The sequence below is a fragment of the Geotrypetes seraphini genome, chromosome 18 (genome assembly GCF_902459505.1).
Source record: "Geotrypetes seraphini chromosome 18, aGeoSer1.1, whole genome shotgun sequence".
NCBI classification, from domain to species: Eukaryota; Metazoa; Chordata; class Amphibia; order Gymnophiona; family Dermophiidae; genus Geotrypetes; species Geotrypetes seraphini.
In genome coordinates this window covers 11,889,717-11,908,978 of record NC_047101.1, presented here as the reverse complement: position 1 = coordinate 11,908,978, position 19,262 = coordinate 11,889,717, and the positions used below count along the sequence as shown (strand labels likewise).

Genomic DNA, 19,262 nt, shown 5'->3' with positions numbered 1-19,262 from the left:
GACACATGGAACGTGCTTCCGGAGGAAGTGATAGGCCAGAGCACTTTACAGGGGTTCAAGGAAGGTTTGGATAGGTTCCTGGAGGATAAGGGGATTGAGGGGTACAGATAGAACTAGAGGTAGGTCATAGAAGTGGTCAGAAACCACTTTACAGGTCATAGACCTGATGGGCCGCCGTGGGAGCGGACCGCTGGGCGAGATGGACCTCTGGTCTGACCCAGTGGAGGTAACTTCTTATGTTCTTATATGATAAATTTGTTTAAACACGATATATCTTTTATATATCTTAACCCCTCCTCTTTTACCTCCAGAAGATTCACCTACCTTCAGATAACCTTCCCCCAAATTACCCACCTTAACACCTTCCAATTAAACAAATACCATCAATAGATTGTAACCTACCCTCTCTAACTGCATTCCATATGTATTTTTCATACAGTTCTTCACTGTCAGTTTAATTTCCATCCTATAAGTTCACATAGAATTTTTCTTTTTTCAACCATCTTTATTTTCTCTTCTTTATTAATTTCCAGGTACTTTAGTTAGATTGTGAGCCTTCGGGACAGTAAGGGAATTTTTTAAGTACCTTCTTACTTCTCATTTATAATCTTAATGTATATTTTCTTCAAACCGCTTAGAACCTAAAGGATGTAGCGGTATATAAGAAATAAATTACATTACATTACATGTTCAGTGATGGCTCCGAAACTTTGGAACACTTTGCCTCAGCATGTAAGAGAGGAAAATGATCTGAGTCGTTTTAAAAGTAACTTAAAGAGTTTCCTTTTTAAAGACGCTTTTAATTTTTAGATTACGTTCAAATTTTATATTAGTTTCCTTCCAGGTTTCTACTTTTCCCTCCCTAATGTTCTTTCCATCTATGTTTCTCCTCTGTACTTTAGCATTGAATTGTAGTTCTGTCCCTTCTTACCTTGTGTATTGATTAGTCTGTAAGTCTGATGGTCTAACCCAGGGGTGTCCAACCTTTTGGCTTCCCTGGGCTGCATTGCCCCCCAAAAAATGTTTCTGGGGCTGCGCAAACGCTACAGCAAGACAGAGGAGGGAGCCGGCAAGATGGTAAACACCTGGGGGTAGCAGAGGAAAACACTGCATCGCCCTCAACCGGGGCCGCACAAAATACTTCATGGGGCCGCATGCGGCCCTCGGGCCGCAGGTTGGACACCCCGGGTCTAACCCATCATTTTTACATTTTAAATGGTATGTCTAAATACAGTGGTACCTTGGATTACGAGCATAATCCGTTCCAGGAGCATGCTCGTAATCCAAAATGCTCGTTTATCAAAGCAAGTTTCCCCCATAGGAAGTAAGGGAAACTTGCTTTGATATGTTCCCACCCCCCACCTTCCCCCCCCCCGAGGCCAGCAGCGCTGCTCCCCCCCCCACGAGAACCAGCATTGCTCCCCCCGAAGGCCTCCCCCCGTGAACCGGCACCCTCCCCCCCGTGATCCGGCACCCCCCGCCGCCATCGGGCACCCCCCCACCGCCACTGGAACCCCCCCGCCACGACCTGAGATCCCCCAACCCACCCGAACCCTCTTCTTACTTCCAGTGTAGCCTCCGCATCGGCACCGGCACCGGCATGTCCTGTGCGTTGGTGCCGGTGCCCGAAAATCTGCTTCCTGTGCCGGGCCTTGAGCATGCGCGCACAGGACATGCTGGTGCCGGTGCCGATGCGGAGGCTACACTGGAAGTAAGAAGAGGGTTCGGGTGGGTTGGAGGATCTCAGGTTGCGGCGGGGGGGGGGTGCCCGATGGCGGCGGGGGGGTGCCGGATCACGGGGGGGTAAGGCGCTCGTACAGCGAGGCAAGCTCGGTTTACGAGGCACCAAGTTTGCGAATGTTTTGCTCGTCTTGCAAAACACTCGCAAACCGGTGCACTCGTAAACCGAGGTACCACTGTATATGTTTATTTTTTTATTAATGTTGTATCTCGCTTAGTAAATCTAAATAAGCGATTCATGAAATTAAAATAAACTTGAAACTTAAACTATCTTAGAGATGTATTTCAGGCATGTGTTCATGTATGTATCTTCGCTGTGTTTGGCGGTTCTCCTTGCTGTAAAGCGCTCTGAATGGTAAGGCGCCTGACTTTAGGTGTCTTTTATAGGATCAAGGCCTTAGCGCATGCGCACACGCTACTAAACTCGGAGTCCAACATCCGCAAGGAAGACTCTGGCTTTCTTGCATTTCAACTGTTCATTGCAAGAATTAGTATAAACAAGTCACACAATTCATGCAGAAGCTGAAACAAGAAGTCTTTCTGTCTCAGGACGAAGAGCTTTGAACTAGACACTGATCGTTTGCTGACAGACCGACAGTATTGTAAAGAGGTGGATCTGGAGTGTCTTGAAAGAATGGATCTGAATTTATTACAGAGATGGAAAGATGCAGGAAATTTAGAAATTAGGCATAAAGAAGATTGATTTAAAAAGAAAATCTGTTTTTCCAAGGGAGGAGAAAAAGGGCTGTTACTGGATGTTCGGGAAACCACGATTGCAAATCATTGAAAACACTGCTATTAAATTAATCTATGATGCCAGGAAATTCGATCATGTAACTCCATTTTTCATTGACGCTCATTGGCTCCCTATTAGCCAGCGCATACAGTTTAAGGTCTTGCTACTTATATTTAAAACTTTGATATTCAATGAACCAAAATGTTAATTCCCCATTGTTCCGCACGTGCACTTAGATCATCTTCCCAAAACCTATTAGTTGTTCCCTCTTTAAAAATAATAGGCACTCGAAGATCAGATATGTTCTCTGTAGTGGGTCCCCAATGGTGGAATTCATTGCCCCAATATATAAAAATTGAAAAAGACATTTCTTCCTTCAAAAAATCCCTGAAAACATTCCTTTTTAAAGAGGCTTTTAATATTTAAATTTTACTTTATTTTATGAATTCCATTTTTAAGAATCCCCCTGCTCCCTGATTTTTTTCCCCTTAATTGTTTTTCTTAATATAACAGATGTAACTTTTCCCCTCCTTCCCTTCTAATTGTTGTTTGTCTTGTCTGACTTCTAATGTTTATATATATCGTATGTATTTTAACTTAACTTATTTTATTATTATGTACATCGCTTTGTATAAAGATATAGTGATTCATCAAATATTTAATAAACCTTGAAACCCAGATATGTCTTCTTTTTACCGGACTTCTGGGCTCCTGGACGGACTTTCCATAACCTGTGCACTCGCTGGCCCTTCACTTCCCTTGCTGTAGTTGTGGCACCGGGGCTGTAATTAAATGTAGTGGGTAGCGGGCGGCGGCGGACCAGGGAGGAGGAAGAAGCGGCGGCAGGTCGGCTTGGGAAACAGGCAGGCTTCAGCGTGGCTTTGGGGGAGGAAAGGAGGGAGGGGAGGGAAGGGGCACTAAGGATATAGGAAGGAAGGAGGGAGGGAGCACTGGGGGCACTAAGGAAATAGGAAGGAAGGAGAGAGGGGCACTGGGGGCATTAAGGACATAGGAAGGAGGGAGGGAGGGAATAGAAAGGGACAATTGTTGGGCCTGAGTGCAGAAAGAAAGAAAGAAATGAAAGAAAGGATGCACAGTCAGAAGAAAGTGCAACCAGAGACTCATGAAATCACCAGACAGCAATGATTTTATTTTCAATTTACTGATCAAAATGTGTCCCGTTTTGAGAATTTATATCTGCTGTTTATATTTTGCACTATGGCCCCCTTTTACTAAACCACGATAGCGGTTTGTAACGCAGGGGGTTCCTATGAGCATTCAGCGCCGCTCCCTGCGCTAAAAACCAAAACAGGAAGTTGCAACCGGAAACAGGAAGTAGATGTCCCGTTTTGAAGAAAAAAATTAAGGTCATGGTACCCATGCCACATCCCTATAGTAGCTCAGCTGAAGACTACAGACCCCTCCCCCTCCTCACTTCCCCTTCCTTTCTGCAGTGGGTTGCCAAGACAACCTCAGGAAATGCCAAAGATGGCTGACTCAGCAAGCATCTCTCCTGAAGAGATGATCTGTGTTGAATTTTAAGGAACAGAACAATCTTTATCGCGTAGCAGTATCCTGTTGGCCTAAAATGAAAACAAATCATTAACTACCTGGAAACTTGGACAAGCAAAAAAAAACAAAACCCTTCATCTGTCACTGTCATAAGCAAATGCTCTTGTGTATTAGCATGCAAACAGAAATGGACGGTTATCTCTACCTTTGTTGAGCGACTGCTAATTAATTTTTACAGCTTTCCCCAATAGTTAGAGTTCAAACCATATTGTTCTTAATGCAAAGCTGTTTCCCACTGTCTTCTTTTGTTTCAAAGCGAAATGCCTTTCCCTCTGCAGTTGAATAAGCTTATTATGAGTTTTAGCCTTCAGTACTTTTAACTGGGAGCTGCAGTATGCAACAGATTAGAGTCAAAGGGAGGTAGAATTTAATGCTGCTTCGTCACCCTTTAAATGCCTCAGGTTAACAAAGCACAGCTTTTGGGGTAATTGGAAGCAGGGGAGAATAATGAATAGCTGGCTTTGCTGTGGCCGAGGTAAATAAATACCCTGTCAAGGCTTCCTAACAAAATCGGCAAAACAAACCAGACCGCTGCAGTCTAGACAGCATATAGTCCACGACAGAAACGGCATGAATAAAGCAGTCCCTTTCTTTGACCGCTAACCGGCCCAGCACCCTGCAGTCACCCCTTCTGCCGCTATCTCCGCTTCTCATCTAAGCAGAGGAAAAGAGCCTTCCTTTCTTTTCAGCCAAAACGTTGTACTTTGCAAAGATTAATAACAAAATAACTTCTGAATCCAATGCAAACATGCAAGTCATTTTTTTAGCACAGAATTTCAAAAGAAGGGAAAAGAAAAGATCAAAATAGAATATCGGATAACGCTGCCTAACCGTATGAGCAAAGATAACCATTGACGTATTTCACCACGTATAGGCCGTGGCCTACACATGGGTTTTTACAAACCTGCCTTTGGGGCATGGCTTACTTAAATGGGGCGGCCTATCTAACCCTTTAAAATCATCCCTCTCTCTCCCCCCACCCCCGTACCTTTTTAAAGACGCAACCTGCTGAAGCAAGCCTTACTTAAGGAGCAAGAGTACAGGGGAGTGGAGGAAGGTAAAATACTGGCATGGAGGAGGGAAGGGGTGGTAGGAAAGAAAAATGCTGGCACAGAAGGAGGGGAGGGGCAGTCTCGGGGCTTTTGCTAGGCCGGCCCACCTTGCATTATCGAAGTGGGCTGGCCTAGCAAATGCCCCGCGGCTGCTGCGCTTGCTGGTCGGGAAGGGGGGGGTGAGAAGAGGCATCGCGGTAGCACGGGAGTCAAACCGCCGCAGTCGCCCCCAAGTGCCGGAAATAGAATTCGGCACGGAGGCACACAGCACGGTGGCAGGGATCACAAAACCCTAAGTGCGCATGCGCGCTTAGGATTTTATTATAGAGGATTTAACAATTTATATACTGCATAAAACTATGGTTACACACATAATATCCTGACTAGCGCTGATAATTGATTAGCACCCAACTCAGTGCTGGAAACCCCCCCCCCCATCCCCGCAAAGATCACCGACAGGAGGGATGCCCAGTTCCTCCTGCAGGAAACCCAAACCCCACCCATGGGGGTGGCCTAAGGGATCTGGCCAATCGGAATCTTAGGCCACTTCCAATGCATCCCAGAATGCACTGTGAGAGAAGCTTAAGATTCCAGTTGGCCCAGGTGCCTCGGCGGCCTGCCCAGGATGTTTTTTTGGGTTGTTTTTTTTTTACATGTGTCCCGATTGGTGGTTAGACAGCAGTAGGCCGCCGTTTATACAATTTGCCCCTATGTGCCTAACTGCCAACAGCTGGGCACGCTCCAGACTCTGTTCCTTCTGTCTTGCTATGCCATATGCATGGAACAAGCTGCCCGAGCCTTTACATCAGGCACCATCTCTAGCAGTATTCAAATCCAAGCTAAAAGGCCACTTTTCTTTTATTTTTATTCTACTTTCAACTCCTAACTCCCACTCACCATAAATTTATCTATGTCCAACCTATCATTCTCTGCAAGAAACTCCACAATCCCCCCACTAAATGTCCTGTCTGTCTGTCCAATTAGGTTGTAAGCTCTTCTGAGCAGGGACTGACTGTTGCATGTTGAATAAACAGCACTGTGTACACTCCAGTGCTATAGAAATTATAAATAATAGTATTAGTAGCAGCAGTAGGGTTCTATAATGGTAGCTCTTTGTGAAACTGCTGGTACAGAATTCACGCTCAGCACGCATTTTCCCGGCACCTAAATTTCAGTGCCTTTTATAGAATTTACCCCATTATGGCCTAAAATGCTACACTTCTCCCTCCATATTCTTGGGGATTAGGGGCAGAGCCGGCCCACAAATATGGAGAAATTGCGAACAACTTTCAAGGCCGACTCTGACCCATCCCCGCCACCCTCCTGCCTCCTGGACCTTTCCACATCTCACCTGGTGGTCTAGCGGTACAGCGGGGCAGGAGCGATCTTCCTACGCTCCTGCCCCAAGTTCCCGTGGTCTCATGAGACTATAGCGGGAACTCAGGGCAGCCATTTTTGTTGATGCCTCTGCACGGGGCACGAGCGTAGGAAGATCGCTCCTGCCCCACTTCACCGCTAAACCACCAGGTAAGATGTGGAGAGGTCCAGGAGGCAGGAGGGTGGCGGGGATGTGTCAGAGTCGGTCCTGAAAGTTGTTCGCAATTTCTCCATATTTGTGGGCCGGCTCTGCCCCTAATCCCCATGAATATGGAGGGAGAAGTATAGCATGCTAGGCCATAATGGGGTAACTTCTATAAAAGGCACTGAAATTTAGGTGCCGGGAAAATGCGTGCTGAGCGTGAATTCTGTACCAGGTACAGTGTGGAGAGGTCCTGGAGGCGGGGGTGGGTCAGGGTTTAGAAACTCGCAAATAACCAAAGTCGCACTTTCTAAGCCCACGAATTTGGAGGGAGAAGTGTAACAGAACATAAACATAAAAACTCACTTATATACCCACAAATACCGTTAAATTCTATGCGATTCACAGAGACTAGAAATACAAATGAATAAGCAACCAGTATCTAACTTCCAAAAGTTTCTATAAAAAGATGCGTTTTTAAAGCATGTCGAAATTGTTCATACGAATTTGAAAGTGTAAATATATGAGTCAAATCCCTAATCCATGAGGCTGCCTGAAAGGACAACAATCCTTCCTGGAATTTCTTATATTTGCATTCCTGATAATGCACTTCAAACTACATTTAAACCAGGGATCTCAAAGTCCCTCCTCGAGGGCCGCAATCCAGTCGGGTTTTCAGGATTTCCCCAATGAATATGCATGAGATCTATGTGCATGCACTGCTTTCAATGCATAGTCATTGGGGAAATCCTGAAAACCCGACTGGATTGCGGCCCTCGAGGAGGGACTTTGAGATCCCTGATCTAAACAGACAACATGGAATGGAAATGGAGGTGATACATATGAACAAATAAGACAAAGTTACAAGAATTAGATAGAAAATAAGGGTGAGAAACTTAAGGAAAAATTGCACACGTTATAAACAAATAAAGGGTTCATGAAAACGTTTTCAGCTTGAGTATAAGTACGCTGGTATAAGCTCAGTTAACAGCTACCCTGTTTCCCCGATGGTAAGACACTGTCTTTTTTTTTTTGGAAGGCCAAAATATGCTCTAGGGCTTATTTTCGGGGGGATGCCTTATTTACCCATGAAGAAGACTACAGTACACAGTTATTGTTGAAAAAAAACAGAATTTTATTACCTGTATTGGATGTTCTGGCCGTGAACAAACTCCTGCAGTCTCCGTTAGGGAGGGATGAGGGAAGCTGCCTGTGTTTCCTTGCGCGGAGTCACGTGCGCGCGCTGCAGTCCTGTCACTTCCTCCTCTTCACTTCATGACGAGGCGCAGCACGTAGCCATGGAGGCAAATACGGTAGACGGAGGGACCACACGGAGTCACCCACCGTACCACCCGATTCGGGTAAGCGCAGGTATCGGTGGGTGGCTTATTTGCGGGGGGGGGGGGTGCCTTATTTTACATTTTTTTCTAAAAAGGGGGGGATGTCTTATTTGATGGCCCTGCCTTATCATCGGGGAAACACGGTATCTAAAAAGTGCAGGTTAACTAACTTCTTCAAAACATCTGCACACAAAGCATTTTTCTCAGACCCTGCAAACTAGTCACTGGCCACGATTTCCTGCAGCCTGAGGTGAGTCACTCAAGTAGAAACAGCTGGACTATTAATAAGATTTTTGTAAAATACAAGTATGGGTTCTGTTACAGTCAATGGCAGCAAAACAAGCCATCTGCTTGATATCCAGTTTTCACTCATTTGTACTGTGGGGGTATTAAATATTTATATAAGTATGCATTTATTTTATTTAAAATTTTATAGCTCATATTATCTAAAAAATAAAAAAAAAAAAGTAAGCAAAATAAGACAGTGGCTTATATTAATTTTGGGTCCCAAGAATGCACTAGGGCTTATTTGGGGGAGATGTCTTATTTTTTTCCATGTACAGCAATCATCTTCCTCTCCTCTACCCAAATTATTCCTCTTTCCTTTCTCCCCGCCCCCCTCCCTTATGCAGCAGAACTCCACCGTCCCTCCCACCGTGAGACTGACAAACAACCTCCGCTCCGAGGCCTCCTAAAGCAGCAGGAGTGGGGGTTGCTGAATCGACGAGTCCAATTTCTTCAGCAAATCAGGCAACACTAGTGTCAGGGAGTGTCGGGGACATTCGGGGGGGGGGGGAGGAGGCTTCGGTGGTCGATCTTAACTAGGGCTTATTTTCAGGGAAACATACATAAAACAGTCAATCTTAAAACAAAATTATGTAAGAAAAAACTCACATAAAACCCACAATCAAACAGTAAGGGGTTCTTTAACTAAGCATTAACCCCCTTCGACAAAACCGTGATAGCGGTTTTTAGCGTAGGCCGGCGCGCCGAATGCTCAGCGCTGCTCCCGATGCTTATAGAGTTCCTGCGGATTTGTAAAAGGGGAGGTAAGGGGAAATTCTATAAACTGTGTCTAAAAAGATAGGTGCCTATCTCTTGCTAATCGCAGAATCACGCCTAACTTAAAACCTAGGAGCCTGTAATGTAGGCCAGGGTTTTAAAGGCCTATGTTATAGGTGCCTAAGTCCTTTAGAGAATCATGCCTAGTGGTGTCTAAGTCCTTCTGTGCCCCTAAACATTCCTACTTTGGAGTTAGTTGCTGCTTGGCGCCATGCGATAGGTGCCTATCTTTAATAGAATCACGCCCATGAAGATAGGTGCCTGTCACCCAATTTATTTATATATTTTTTCAATTATGAGCTTGTTAAAGCTCATAATTGAAGCCAATTTACTAATTAACCCCCTCTTTCATCAAGCTGCGCGACTAAATGCCAAGCTGCCCATTTTATTCCCAGGGGCGGCTTGGCATTTAGCTCACGCTGCTTGGCATGCAGCCCATAGGTATGCAATGGGCTGTGTGGCATTTAGCGTACACTAACTCTGTAAACAATGCGGGAAAGTAAGTGAGATAAAACATTTTGGCCTCAAGGTGTGCTATGAAGTTTTAAAAATTAATAGATATTAGCTATTTATAGTTCCATTTGTATCTTTACTTTCCTGACTACTTTCTCAGCTTCCTTTAGCTTTTCTAGGTATTGTTTCTCATCTTCCTCTTCATGCAATCTCTTGTACTTTATGAACACTTTTTTTTTTTTTGCTTTACTGTTTCTGCTACTTATTTAGAAAGCCATACTGGTTTCTTTTTCCTCTTGCTTTTAAATACCTTCCTAACAATATCTTCTTTCAATTTTGCCTACTGCTCTTATATAACCCCTAGATTATCCCATCTAGCGAACTCATCCATCATTTTTAATTTGGGGATTTTATTTTCTTGAAGTCTGGGACCTTTTGCCTTTTAATGAAACATCACTGTCAGCACATCCTAATACCGAACCACAGCATTCTATGATCACCGAGTATGACATCAGAAATACCCTCCCTGTTTGCAAGCGCCAAGTCCAGTATCACTCCCCGCCAATAGACTGAAAAAAGGCATGAACAATTTAGGATCAGGGAGAAAAACCAAAGATACTGTATAAGTGTATTGTAAGCAGAATCTCAGGGGTAATGCCATTTTTAGAAAGGAATTAAAAAATGGAGACTGTGGCGCGTTCTATTAAACAAGTGACCTGGAGGCTGTTTGTAACTGGCATCCTATAGTCTTAATTTAAGTCTAATCAGAAGGAGGCATTGACTAGATAAACACAAGGGAAAAAAAATCCAACAGAACTGCAGTGATATGTCGAACAACGAACAAAGGGAAGAACTGCTGGAATGTTGCCAAGTCTTTAAGCAACAAACATAGATATGCACATAAAACAGTTTGCATCCAGAATGTGTAGATGAACACAATAGCAGCTGGAAAATTCAGGTAAGGCTAATTAAGGATTTACTTAGCGCAGAGTCTTAGGTTAGCAGATTCTCAAATAGGGATGGGTTATTTTTTTCTGGGAGGATTTTTCTTCCAAAACATAAGTCATCAAGAGTGTGCCCTCTTTTTTTAAAAAAAGTTCATATTATGGGCCAAATTCAATAAATGGCTCCCTTAAGTGCCGGTAAGATTTGTACTAAGTTCTAATTCTATAAATGTACAAACTGTGGCATTTATATGTGTATATCATATATACTGTACGTGTAAAAACCAATTTAAAAAGCTACCATTAGCATGCAGAGATCCACACCACACAGCGATTGCCATGGGTGTGGTTCCGGTGTGGCGTGGGTGGGAATATACATCAAATGGGAAAAATTTCCATGTTGGGTTTTACATTAGCTCAATGGCATGCATAGATGTCTAAAAAGTATTTGTTTTGGCCAGGGCTTTTTATTTGAGACCATCTTAAAACTGCTGTCTACAAAGCATTACCCCATCTATTGAATGAGTGGAGAATATTGTTTGGGCTCAGAATGAACATAAGAACTGCCACACTGGGACAGATTGAAGGTCCATCCTGTTTCCAACAGTGGCCAAACCAAGTCCCAAGTACCTGGCAGTAACCCAAAGAGCAGCAACAATCTAGAGCTGAGATTGTGATGTCATAATGTCTCATTCCAACATTGCCTATGAGCCAACCTCATCAGTGATGTCACAATGGCTTGATTGTCCTATGCTTGGCTCACATAAGAACATAAGATTTGCCATACTGGGACAGACCGATGGTCCATCAAGCCCAGTATCCTGTTTCCAACAATGGTCAACTCAGGTCCCAAGTACCTAGCTAGATTCCCAAGTAGTAAAACAGATTTTGTGGTGCTTATCCTAGGAATAAGCCGTGGATTTCCTCAAGCCATCTCGATAATGGCCTATGGACTTCTCTTTTAGGAAATTATCCAAACCTTTTTTAACTCCCTGGGAGAACAGTATAGAAAAATAAATAAATAAGCATTTTTGGGGATGATTTAAAGAAGAATGACACAAGCTCCTTTTTCTTGCTGAATTGCAAAAAAACTGCTGGTCAAACACATGCATATTTAGAACATGTACTTTTTGGGCACTTCCTTTTCTACCTATTTATAGATATTTTTTTCATGCCCTAGCGATATTTTTGCTGATCCTGAATGGCTATAAGAAACGGAACTATGAATATATCCAAATAGAAAATATGACTTGCATTTTCTTCAATTATGAAGTGATTTGAATTTCAACAAGAATCTCTGGGTGGAAGTCTGAATCCAAATGTGGATGCTGTAGATGGGCAGACTGGGTGGGCCAATTGGCCTTTATCTACCTTCATGTTTCTATGATAGAGACGTTTAAATACATTTATGGCATAAATGCGCATGAGGCAAATCTCATTCATTTGAAAGGAAGCTCCGGAATGAGAGGGTATAGGATTAAGTTAAGAGGTGATAGGCTCAGGAGTAATCTAAGGGAATACTTTTTTTTACAGAAAGGGTGGTAGATGCTTGGAACAGTCTCCTGGAAGAGGTGGTGGAGAAAGAGACTTTGTCTGAATTTCAGAAAGCATGGGACAGGCACGGGGGATCTCTTAGAGAGAGGAAGAGATAATGGTTACTGAAGATGGGCAGACTGGATGGGCCATTTGGCCTTTATTTGCCACCATGTTACAATGTTTCTATAACCATAAAGTTCTATGACATCACAATGTAGGTGTAAAGAGCCTTAGCCAATAGGGAGAAGAGGAGATAGTGGATGCTGCGGATGGGCCATTTGGCCTTTATCTGCCATCATGTTACAATGTTTCTATAACCATAAAGTTCTATGACATCACAATGAAGCCAATGTAGCCAATAAGGAGAGGAGGAGATAGATAGTGGATGCTGTAGATGGACCATTTGGTCTTTATCTGCCATCATGTTTCTATAACCATAAAGTTCTATGACATCACAATGCAGGTGTAAAGAGCCTTAGCCAATAGGAAGAGGAGGAGATAGTGGATGCTGTAGATGGGCCATTTGACCCTTATCTGCCATCATGTTACAGTGTTTCTATAACCATAAAGTTCTATGACATCACAATGAAGGTGTAAAGAGCCTTAGCCAATAGAGAGAGGAGGGGATAGTGGATGCTGTGGATAGGCAGATTGGATGGGCCATTTGACCTTTATCTGCCATCATGTTTCTATGCTTCAAATGAGAATGGTTGAGTGGAAGTCTGTAACTTCCTCTGACAAGCATACACTTCAGAAATTATTTCAGCTGCTTCCAAGCGTCTCAGCCACTCTTGGCAGAAAAACAAACAAACAAACATAAACTTAAGCATGCCTAAAAGAGTCACTTGGTCTTAAAGTTCATGTTTTGTTTCCGACATGAGGCTTTTTTGCGCTCTACTGATCTGCTCCAGTTAGGGAAGGGGGATGCAATTCTGTAACCGGCTGTTATGTGTTAGGGGAGAGTTCTATAAATGGCCCCCAAAGTTACGCAGAGGGAAGGCCTGCTCTAAACCAATATCCTGTAAAGGGCGCTCTGCGTGGAGCGCTTTTTACAGAGCACAGGTCTTGCATCTACTGTAACTTTGATAAAGAGCAATTATGCCTGTTGAAATATTGTGTAAATGGTGGCAGAGAAATAACGGTCATAAATGACCCTGTTATATAATAACTTAATTTCAAGGAACAGCCTTGACCTGCTCATGCCTTGGCCACACCCCCATTTGAATTGAATACTATAAAATTAAAAAGTGCTTTTTATAGAATAGGGTACAAGGCAGATCTACACATAAACCCAAATGACTTGCAATTAACACCAATTATTGATTTGTTAATGGCTCATTAAATCATTAGTTTACACATGGAACTGGAATCTGCAGCCAAATTTGTTCAAATTCGGGCAACCTATATCTAATCCGGGGAAAGATGCCCTGATGGTGCACATTGAGCACCAGTTCTATAATTGGAGATTGGCACCAGGATAGATAACTAGTATAACCCACCGTTGGCATGCCAAACATTTAAATGAATCAACTTTTTCCTCCATCAAAAATTACAAAGACTAGGGGACACTCGATGAAGTTACAGGGAAATACTTTGAAAACCAATAGGAGGAAATATTTTTTTCACTCAGTTAAGCTCTGAACCTCGTTGCCAGATGATGTGGTAACACTGGTTAACGCAGATGGGTTTAAGAAGGTTTGGACGAACTCCTGGAGGAAAAGTTCATAGTCTGCGATTGAGAAAGACAAGGGGGAGGCCAATGCTTGCCCTGGGATCGGTAGCATGGAATGCTGCTACTTTTTGGGATTCTGGAATCTTGCTTATTCTTTGAGATTCTGGAATGTTGCTACTATTTGGGTTTCTGCCAGGTACTTGTGACTTGGAGTGGCCACTGTAGAAACAGGATACTGGGTCAATACTGCTACTCTTATGTTCTGTACGGTTCATAGACAACCCCGCGAAAGACAAAGGCGCGCGCCGACAACTGAGCGCAAGACGGAGGCACGCGCTGAAGAAAATTACAGTTTTTAGGGGCTCCGACGGGGGTTTTTGTTGGGGAGCCCCCCCAGTTTACTTAATAGAGATCGCGCCGGCGTTGTGGAGGGTTTGGGGGGTTGTAACCCTCCACATTTTACTGTAAACTTAACTTTTTCCCTAAAAACAGGGAAAAAGTGAAGTTTTCAGTAAAATGTGGGGGGTTACAACCCCCCACAACGCCCCCACAACGCGGCGCTATCTCTATTAAGTCCCCACGCCCCCCCATCAGAGCCGTAAAAACAGTAATTTTCTGCGGCATGCGCCTCCGCGCTGCGCTCAATTGTCTGCGTGCGCCTTTGTCCCGGCGCGCTTTTGACCTGACACCATTCTGTATCATTAGTTACATCTGCCAATAGCCAGGTTTAACTGAAGGCGCATGAATATGTCAATGACATATGCAACTTACAATAAGTAGTGTTTATAACTTGGCTCCGCCCATTTCTATGGCTCCGCCCATTTCTATGACTCTGCTTTTAGACACAATGCTATTTATTTGTGAGCTTATAAAACAGTGCTTAGCACACATCTATGCATTGCCTCTAATTTTCTCAGCATAACTGACACATTATGGCAACATGTTATGGAAATTCCTCCTTAGTAGCTTAAATTCATAACAATTTCATTTCAGGTCTCACAGCTAACAGACCCTACAAGCAAAAACAACCTGAAGCCACTCATAAAAATGGGCAATCAGTAATACATTTTCAAAATCAGGAGTTGCATAATAATTTGAATATAATTACTCATTCAAGTTACTGTACAGTAAAAAATGGTTTTGAATTTAGGATGACTTCTGGAATTTGTGTACAATGCAAACTAGAGGGTGCTGAAAAGTTCACAGCCCAACCAGGAAGAGAATGGTGTGGATATGGTTCAATCAACAATTTGAAATAAAGTCACAACATAGAATTTGTTTTTTTTGAAAATTGGCACTTAGAAATAAGATAACACTCTGGCAAAATAACGCTCAGAATTCAGGAATCTGGTTCGGATGGGCTGAGAACTTTTCAGCACCCTCTCATATGTAATAAAAGTGAGCCGAGTATAGGACAATCAAGCCATTGTGACATCACTGATAAGGTTGGCTCTTATTGGTGGAATGAGGTATTATGACATCACAATCTCAGCTCTGGTTACCAGAGACTGAAACTCTTCACCCTAGGAGGGATTGCTGAAAAGTTCTCAGCCCAACCAAGAAGAGAATGATGTGGATATGGTTCAATGATCTGAAACAATGGCAAAAAAAAACATAGAATTGGGGTTCTGCAAATTGGCACTTAGAAATAAGAATAGCCTTACTGGGTCAGACCAATGGTCCATCAAGCCCAGTGGCCCATTCTCACGGTGGCCAAAACCCAAGGAGTAGCAATATTCCATGATACCGATACAAAGCAAGTAGTGGCTTCCCCCTACTTGCCCTGTATCGGCTTCCCCCTACTTGCCTCTTTCAGCTACACAGGCAAAATACCACTCAGAATTCTGGAAGTTATTTTGATTTATTTTAGTATTTATATACCACTTTTAGCGTAAGCCGGGGGTAGGCAATTCCGGTCCTTGAGAGCCGGAGCCAGGTCAGGTTTTCAGGATATCCACAATAAATATGCATGAGATAGATTTGCATCTCAAGGAGAGAGTGCATGCAAATCCATCTCATACATATTCATTGTGGATATCCTGAAAACCTGACCTGGCTCCGGCTCTCGAGGACCAGAATTACCTACCCCTGGCCTAAGCGGTTTGTATTCAGGTCCTCAAGCATGTCCCGGCGGGCTCACAGTTGGTTGGTTGAGCTGAGAACTTTTCAGCACCCTCTCATATCTTTGACCCGGTGATGCGAGCGCCGGAAGTTCGTGTAAGATCTGCATGCAAGATATCTTCCCCTCCTTCCCCCACACGTTCACTCTAAAACGTTCCCCAAGGTACGGTAGCGTCGTTGTTCAACCTTCAAGCACTTACGTTGCCTTGCCACAAATTTTTCTTTGGTACCATTGCTTGCAGTTTGTATAATATTGCTTGTTGGATCCAATCAGTTTCTGCACTGCGCATACATTAGGTCTACGAGTAAACCGAAGAAAAGTGATTAGAAACAGGACATGCTTTCACTTGAAACATTTCCCTTTGATTACATGTGCAGACATCTGCGCAAGTGTTGCTGTGATTATGAGTCAGGGCTGTTTTCTTAAACCTTTGAAGTACCGACGCCGTCGCTGTTATGTTGCATGACGGCATCTTTCTTCTCAGCCACTTTGAATTAATTGACTCAAAGCATTACAGACTCCTTACATATGGAGCGAGGCATGGCACAATGAAACCACGGGCTGCTTTTACTACGGCGCGCTAGCGTTTTTAGCGCACGCAGGAAATTACCACGCGCTACGCGGCTAGAACTAACGCCAGCTCAGTGCTGGCGTTAAGGCCTAGCGTGCGCTATTCCGCGCGTTAAAGCCCTTAACGCAGCTTACGGCCTCTTTTACAAAGCGGCGCTAACGGCCCCAAAGCCCTTAGAGAATTAAAGTCGGGGCTGTTTCCGCGCGGCTTTGTAAAAGAGGCCGTTAGTAAAAGGAGCCCCATGGCATGAAAGCACTGAATATTCTATTTCGTTTCTAAACGTCGGCACAACTAAATGAAAACAAATTTTGCCTTAGGTCTTCTGATTTATTTTTTTCATTCATGCCTTTACTGTACTTTTTGGTTTAGATTAAAAGAATGATGCAATTCTATACAGTACCACACAGGATAACGGAGCAAGTTTGCTTGTGAAAAACCTGACGATTTAAAGCAAAATCGACACAGAACTGGGAAATTCCTGGTTGCCTAAAATTCACAATAGATTGTGGGCTCTTTACTAAGATGCGTTAGCGTTTTTAGCGCACATAGCATTTTAGTGCATGCTAAACCCGCGCTACGCGGCTAGAACTAACGCCAGCTCAATGCTGGCGTTAAGATCCAGCACCGCGTTAAAGCCCTATCGCGGCTTAGTAAAAGGAGCCCTGTAATTTCATGTCCAGCTTAGGCAGCCACGCGCATAATATTCGATTCAAGTTGGTTTGCAACAAAGCCGCACAGTTATGCACAAAAAGAAGCCTCTTACCCATGCTGTTTGCCCCGAATTCTGCTATGATCCAGGACCTGCTGATAAGGAGATCTTGCTGTCGACGCTAAAGTCACTAAGAGAGCAATTGCAAGGCTGCATATCAGAAAAGGATTCATTTTATTTTTGGGGGGGGAGGGGAGACGTTTGGAAAGGTCTGTAGACTCTGAACTCCTGGAACAAAGTAGGGCAAAAAGACTGGAGCTGAGTTAAATAGGGCCAGAGGCTGAAAGGGGCGGAGAGGACAGGCAAGAACGCAATCTGAAGCTTAACTTCAAAGCCTGAGCCTTTGGGATGGGGACGGCCGAACCCCATGAGCCTAAAGCAGCCTGGGAGTGCTGAAGTTTTCCCATATCTGTTACTCATTTCTTCCACAAAAGACACGAGGCCGGCTTCTGAATGTCCTCATCCCTGGAGCTCACATCCAAGCAAGGGGTTAAACACGGACCTCGCGGATCTAAATCTGAGGTCCGTGCCCATGTGAGCGTTTGGTTTGATTTCTTGTATAAGATGACCGGGCTGTTCACGTCCACCCCTTTTTACCTTTCTAATCTTTGCAGGATGGAAGATTTTCATGTTGGATTTAAAGAAAAATCTTTTGGTTCCTAAACTGGATTGTCTCAGAAACGAAGCATTAGGATTGCTCTCCTAGCAATGTTTTTATTCCCATGGCAGGTCCCAACTTGTTTTCTATATTTATCCTCTAAAGAGAGTTTGAAGAGAATAGTTTTCTCTCATTAGCTGATTGTAGTCAACAACCAGTCAAACCAAGCCCCAGGGCAGGGGGGGGGGGATTAGGACAGAGAAAATGTCTGTATAGGATCTCAGACAGGGAACTGTTATTGCGGTCCATTTTCCAAGGATCTAAGCACATAGGGGCAGATTCACTAACCTGCCCGATCGTGTCCCATCCGTGTGTGATCCATGGCAGACTGACTGATCCACAATGGGTCCTTATTCAAATGAGGGTGATCGGAGGAATGCCCCCCTCCCCGACCACACAAATCGCTGGAGCGCGATCCTGACGCATGCGCAGACCATCTTCTTTGCCTGTAAATAGTCTGCGCATGCGTTGGCCCTCCGTGCCCGGCAGAGCTGGAAACTTTTTTTTTTTTTTTTTTACTTCGCGAACCCGTGGTTTAATTTATTTTAAACCCATGGGTTAAAACCACAGGCTCACACTGCGGGGGCGAGCCGTAGAATCGGAGCAGAGAGCGAGGCGGCAGAGAGCAGGAAAGTCGAGGCAGAGAGCGGGGTGGCCAAGAGCAGGAGAGTCGGAGCAGAGAGCGGGGCGGCAGAGAGCAGGAAAGTCGGGGCAGAGAGCGGGGTGGCAGAGAGAAGGAGAGTCGGAGCAGAGAGCGGGGCGGCAGAGAGCAGGAAAGTCGGGGCAGAGTGCAGGGTGGCAGAGAGCAGGATAATTGGGGCAGAGAGCGAGGCGGCAGAGAGCAGGAAAGTCGGGGCAGAGAGCGGGGTGGCCGAGAGCAGGAGAGTCGGAGCAGAGAGCAGGGTGGCCAAGAGCAGGAGAGTCGGAGCAGAGAGTGGGGCGGCAGAGAGCAGGAAAGTCGGGGCAGAGAGCGGGGTGGCCGAGAGCAGGAGAGTCGGAGCAGAGAGCGGGGTGGCCGAGAGCAGGAGAGTCGGAGCAGAGAGCGGGGCGGCAGAGAGCAGGAAAGTCGGGGCAGAGAGCGGGGCGGCAGAGAGCAGAAAAGTCGGGGCAGAGAGCGGGGTGGCAGAGAGAAGGAGAGTCGGAGCAGAGAGCGGGGCGGCAGAGAGCAGGAAAGTCGGGGCAGAGAGCGGGGTGGCAGAGAGCAGGATAATTGGGGCAGAGAGCGAGGCGGCAGAGAGCAGGAAAGTCGGGGCAGAGAGCGGGGTGGCCGAGAGCAGGAGAGTCGGAGCAGAGAGCAGGGTGGCCAAGAGCAGGAGAGTCGGAGCAGAGAGTGGGGCGGCAGAGAGCAGGAAAGTCGGGGCAGAGAGCGGGGTGGCCGAGAGCAGGAGAGTCGGAGCAGAGAGCGGGGTGGCCGAGAGCAGGAGAGTCGGAGCAGAGAGCGGGGCGGCAGAGAGCAGGAAAGTCGGGGCAGAGAGCGGGGCGGCAGAGAGCAGAAAAGTCGGGGCAGAGAGCGGGGTGGCAGAGAGAAGGAGAGTCGGAGCAGAGAGCGGGGCGGCAGAGAGCAGGAAAGTCGGGG

General features: G+C 45.0%; 1 protein-coding gene across 1 annotated transcript in view; it reads right to left on the bottom strand.

Annotated features, from left to right (window-relative positions):
• The window catches only part of TGFBI (transforming growth factor beta induced), a 53,124-nt gene extending 35,571 nt beyond the window's left edge, over positions 1 to 17,553 (bottom strand). The window contains exons 1-2 of the mRNA XM_033927561.1: positions 17,083 to 17,553; positions 15,948 to 16,046 (exon numbers count right to left, since the gene is read on the bottom strand). Of these exons, the coding sequence (XP_033783452.1) occupies positions 15,948 to 16,046; positions 17,083 to 17,201 (218 nt within the window). The 5' untranslated portion in view covers positions 17,202 to 17,553. The remainder of the gene's footprint in view (positions 1 to 15,947; positions 16,047 to 17,082) is intronic.
• Positions 17,554 to 19,262: the final 1,709 nt, after the last annotated feature.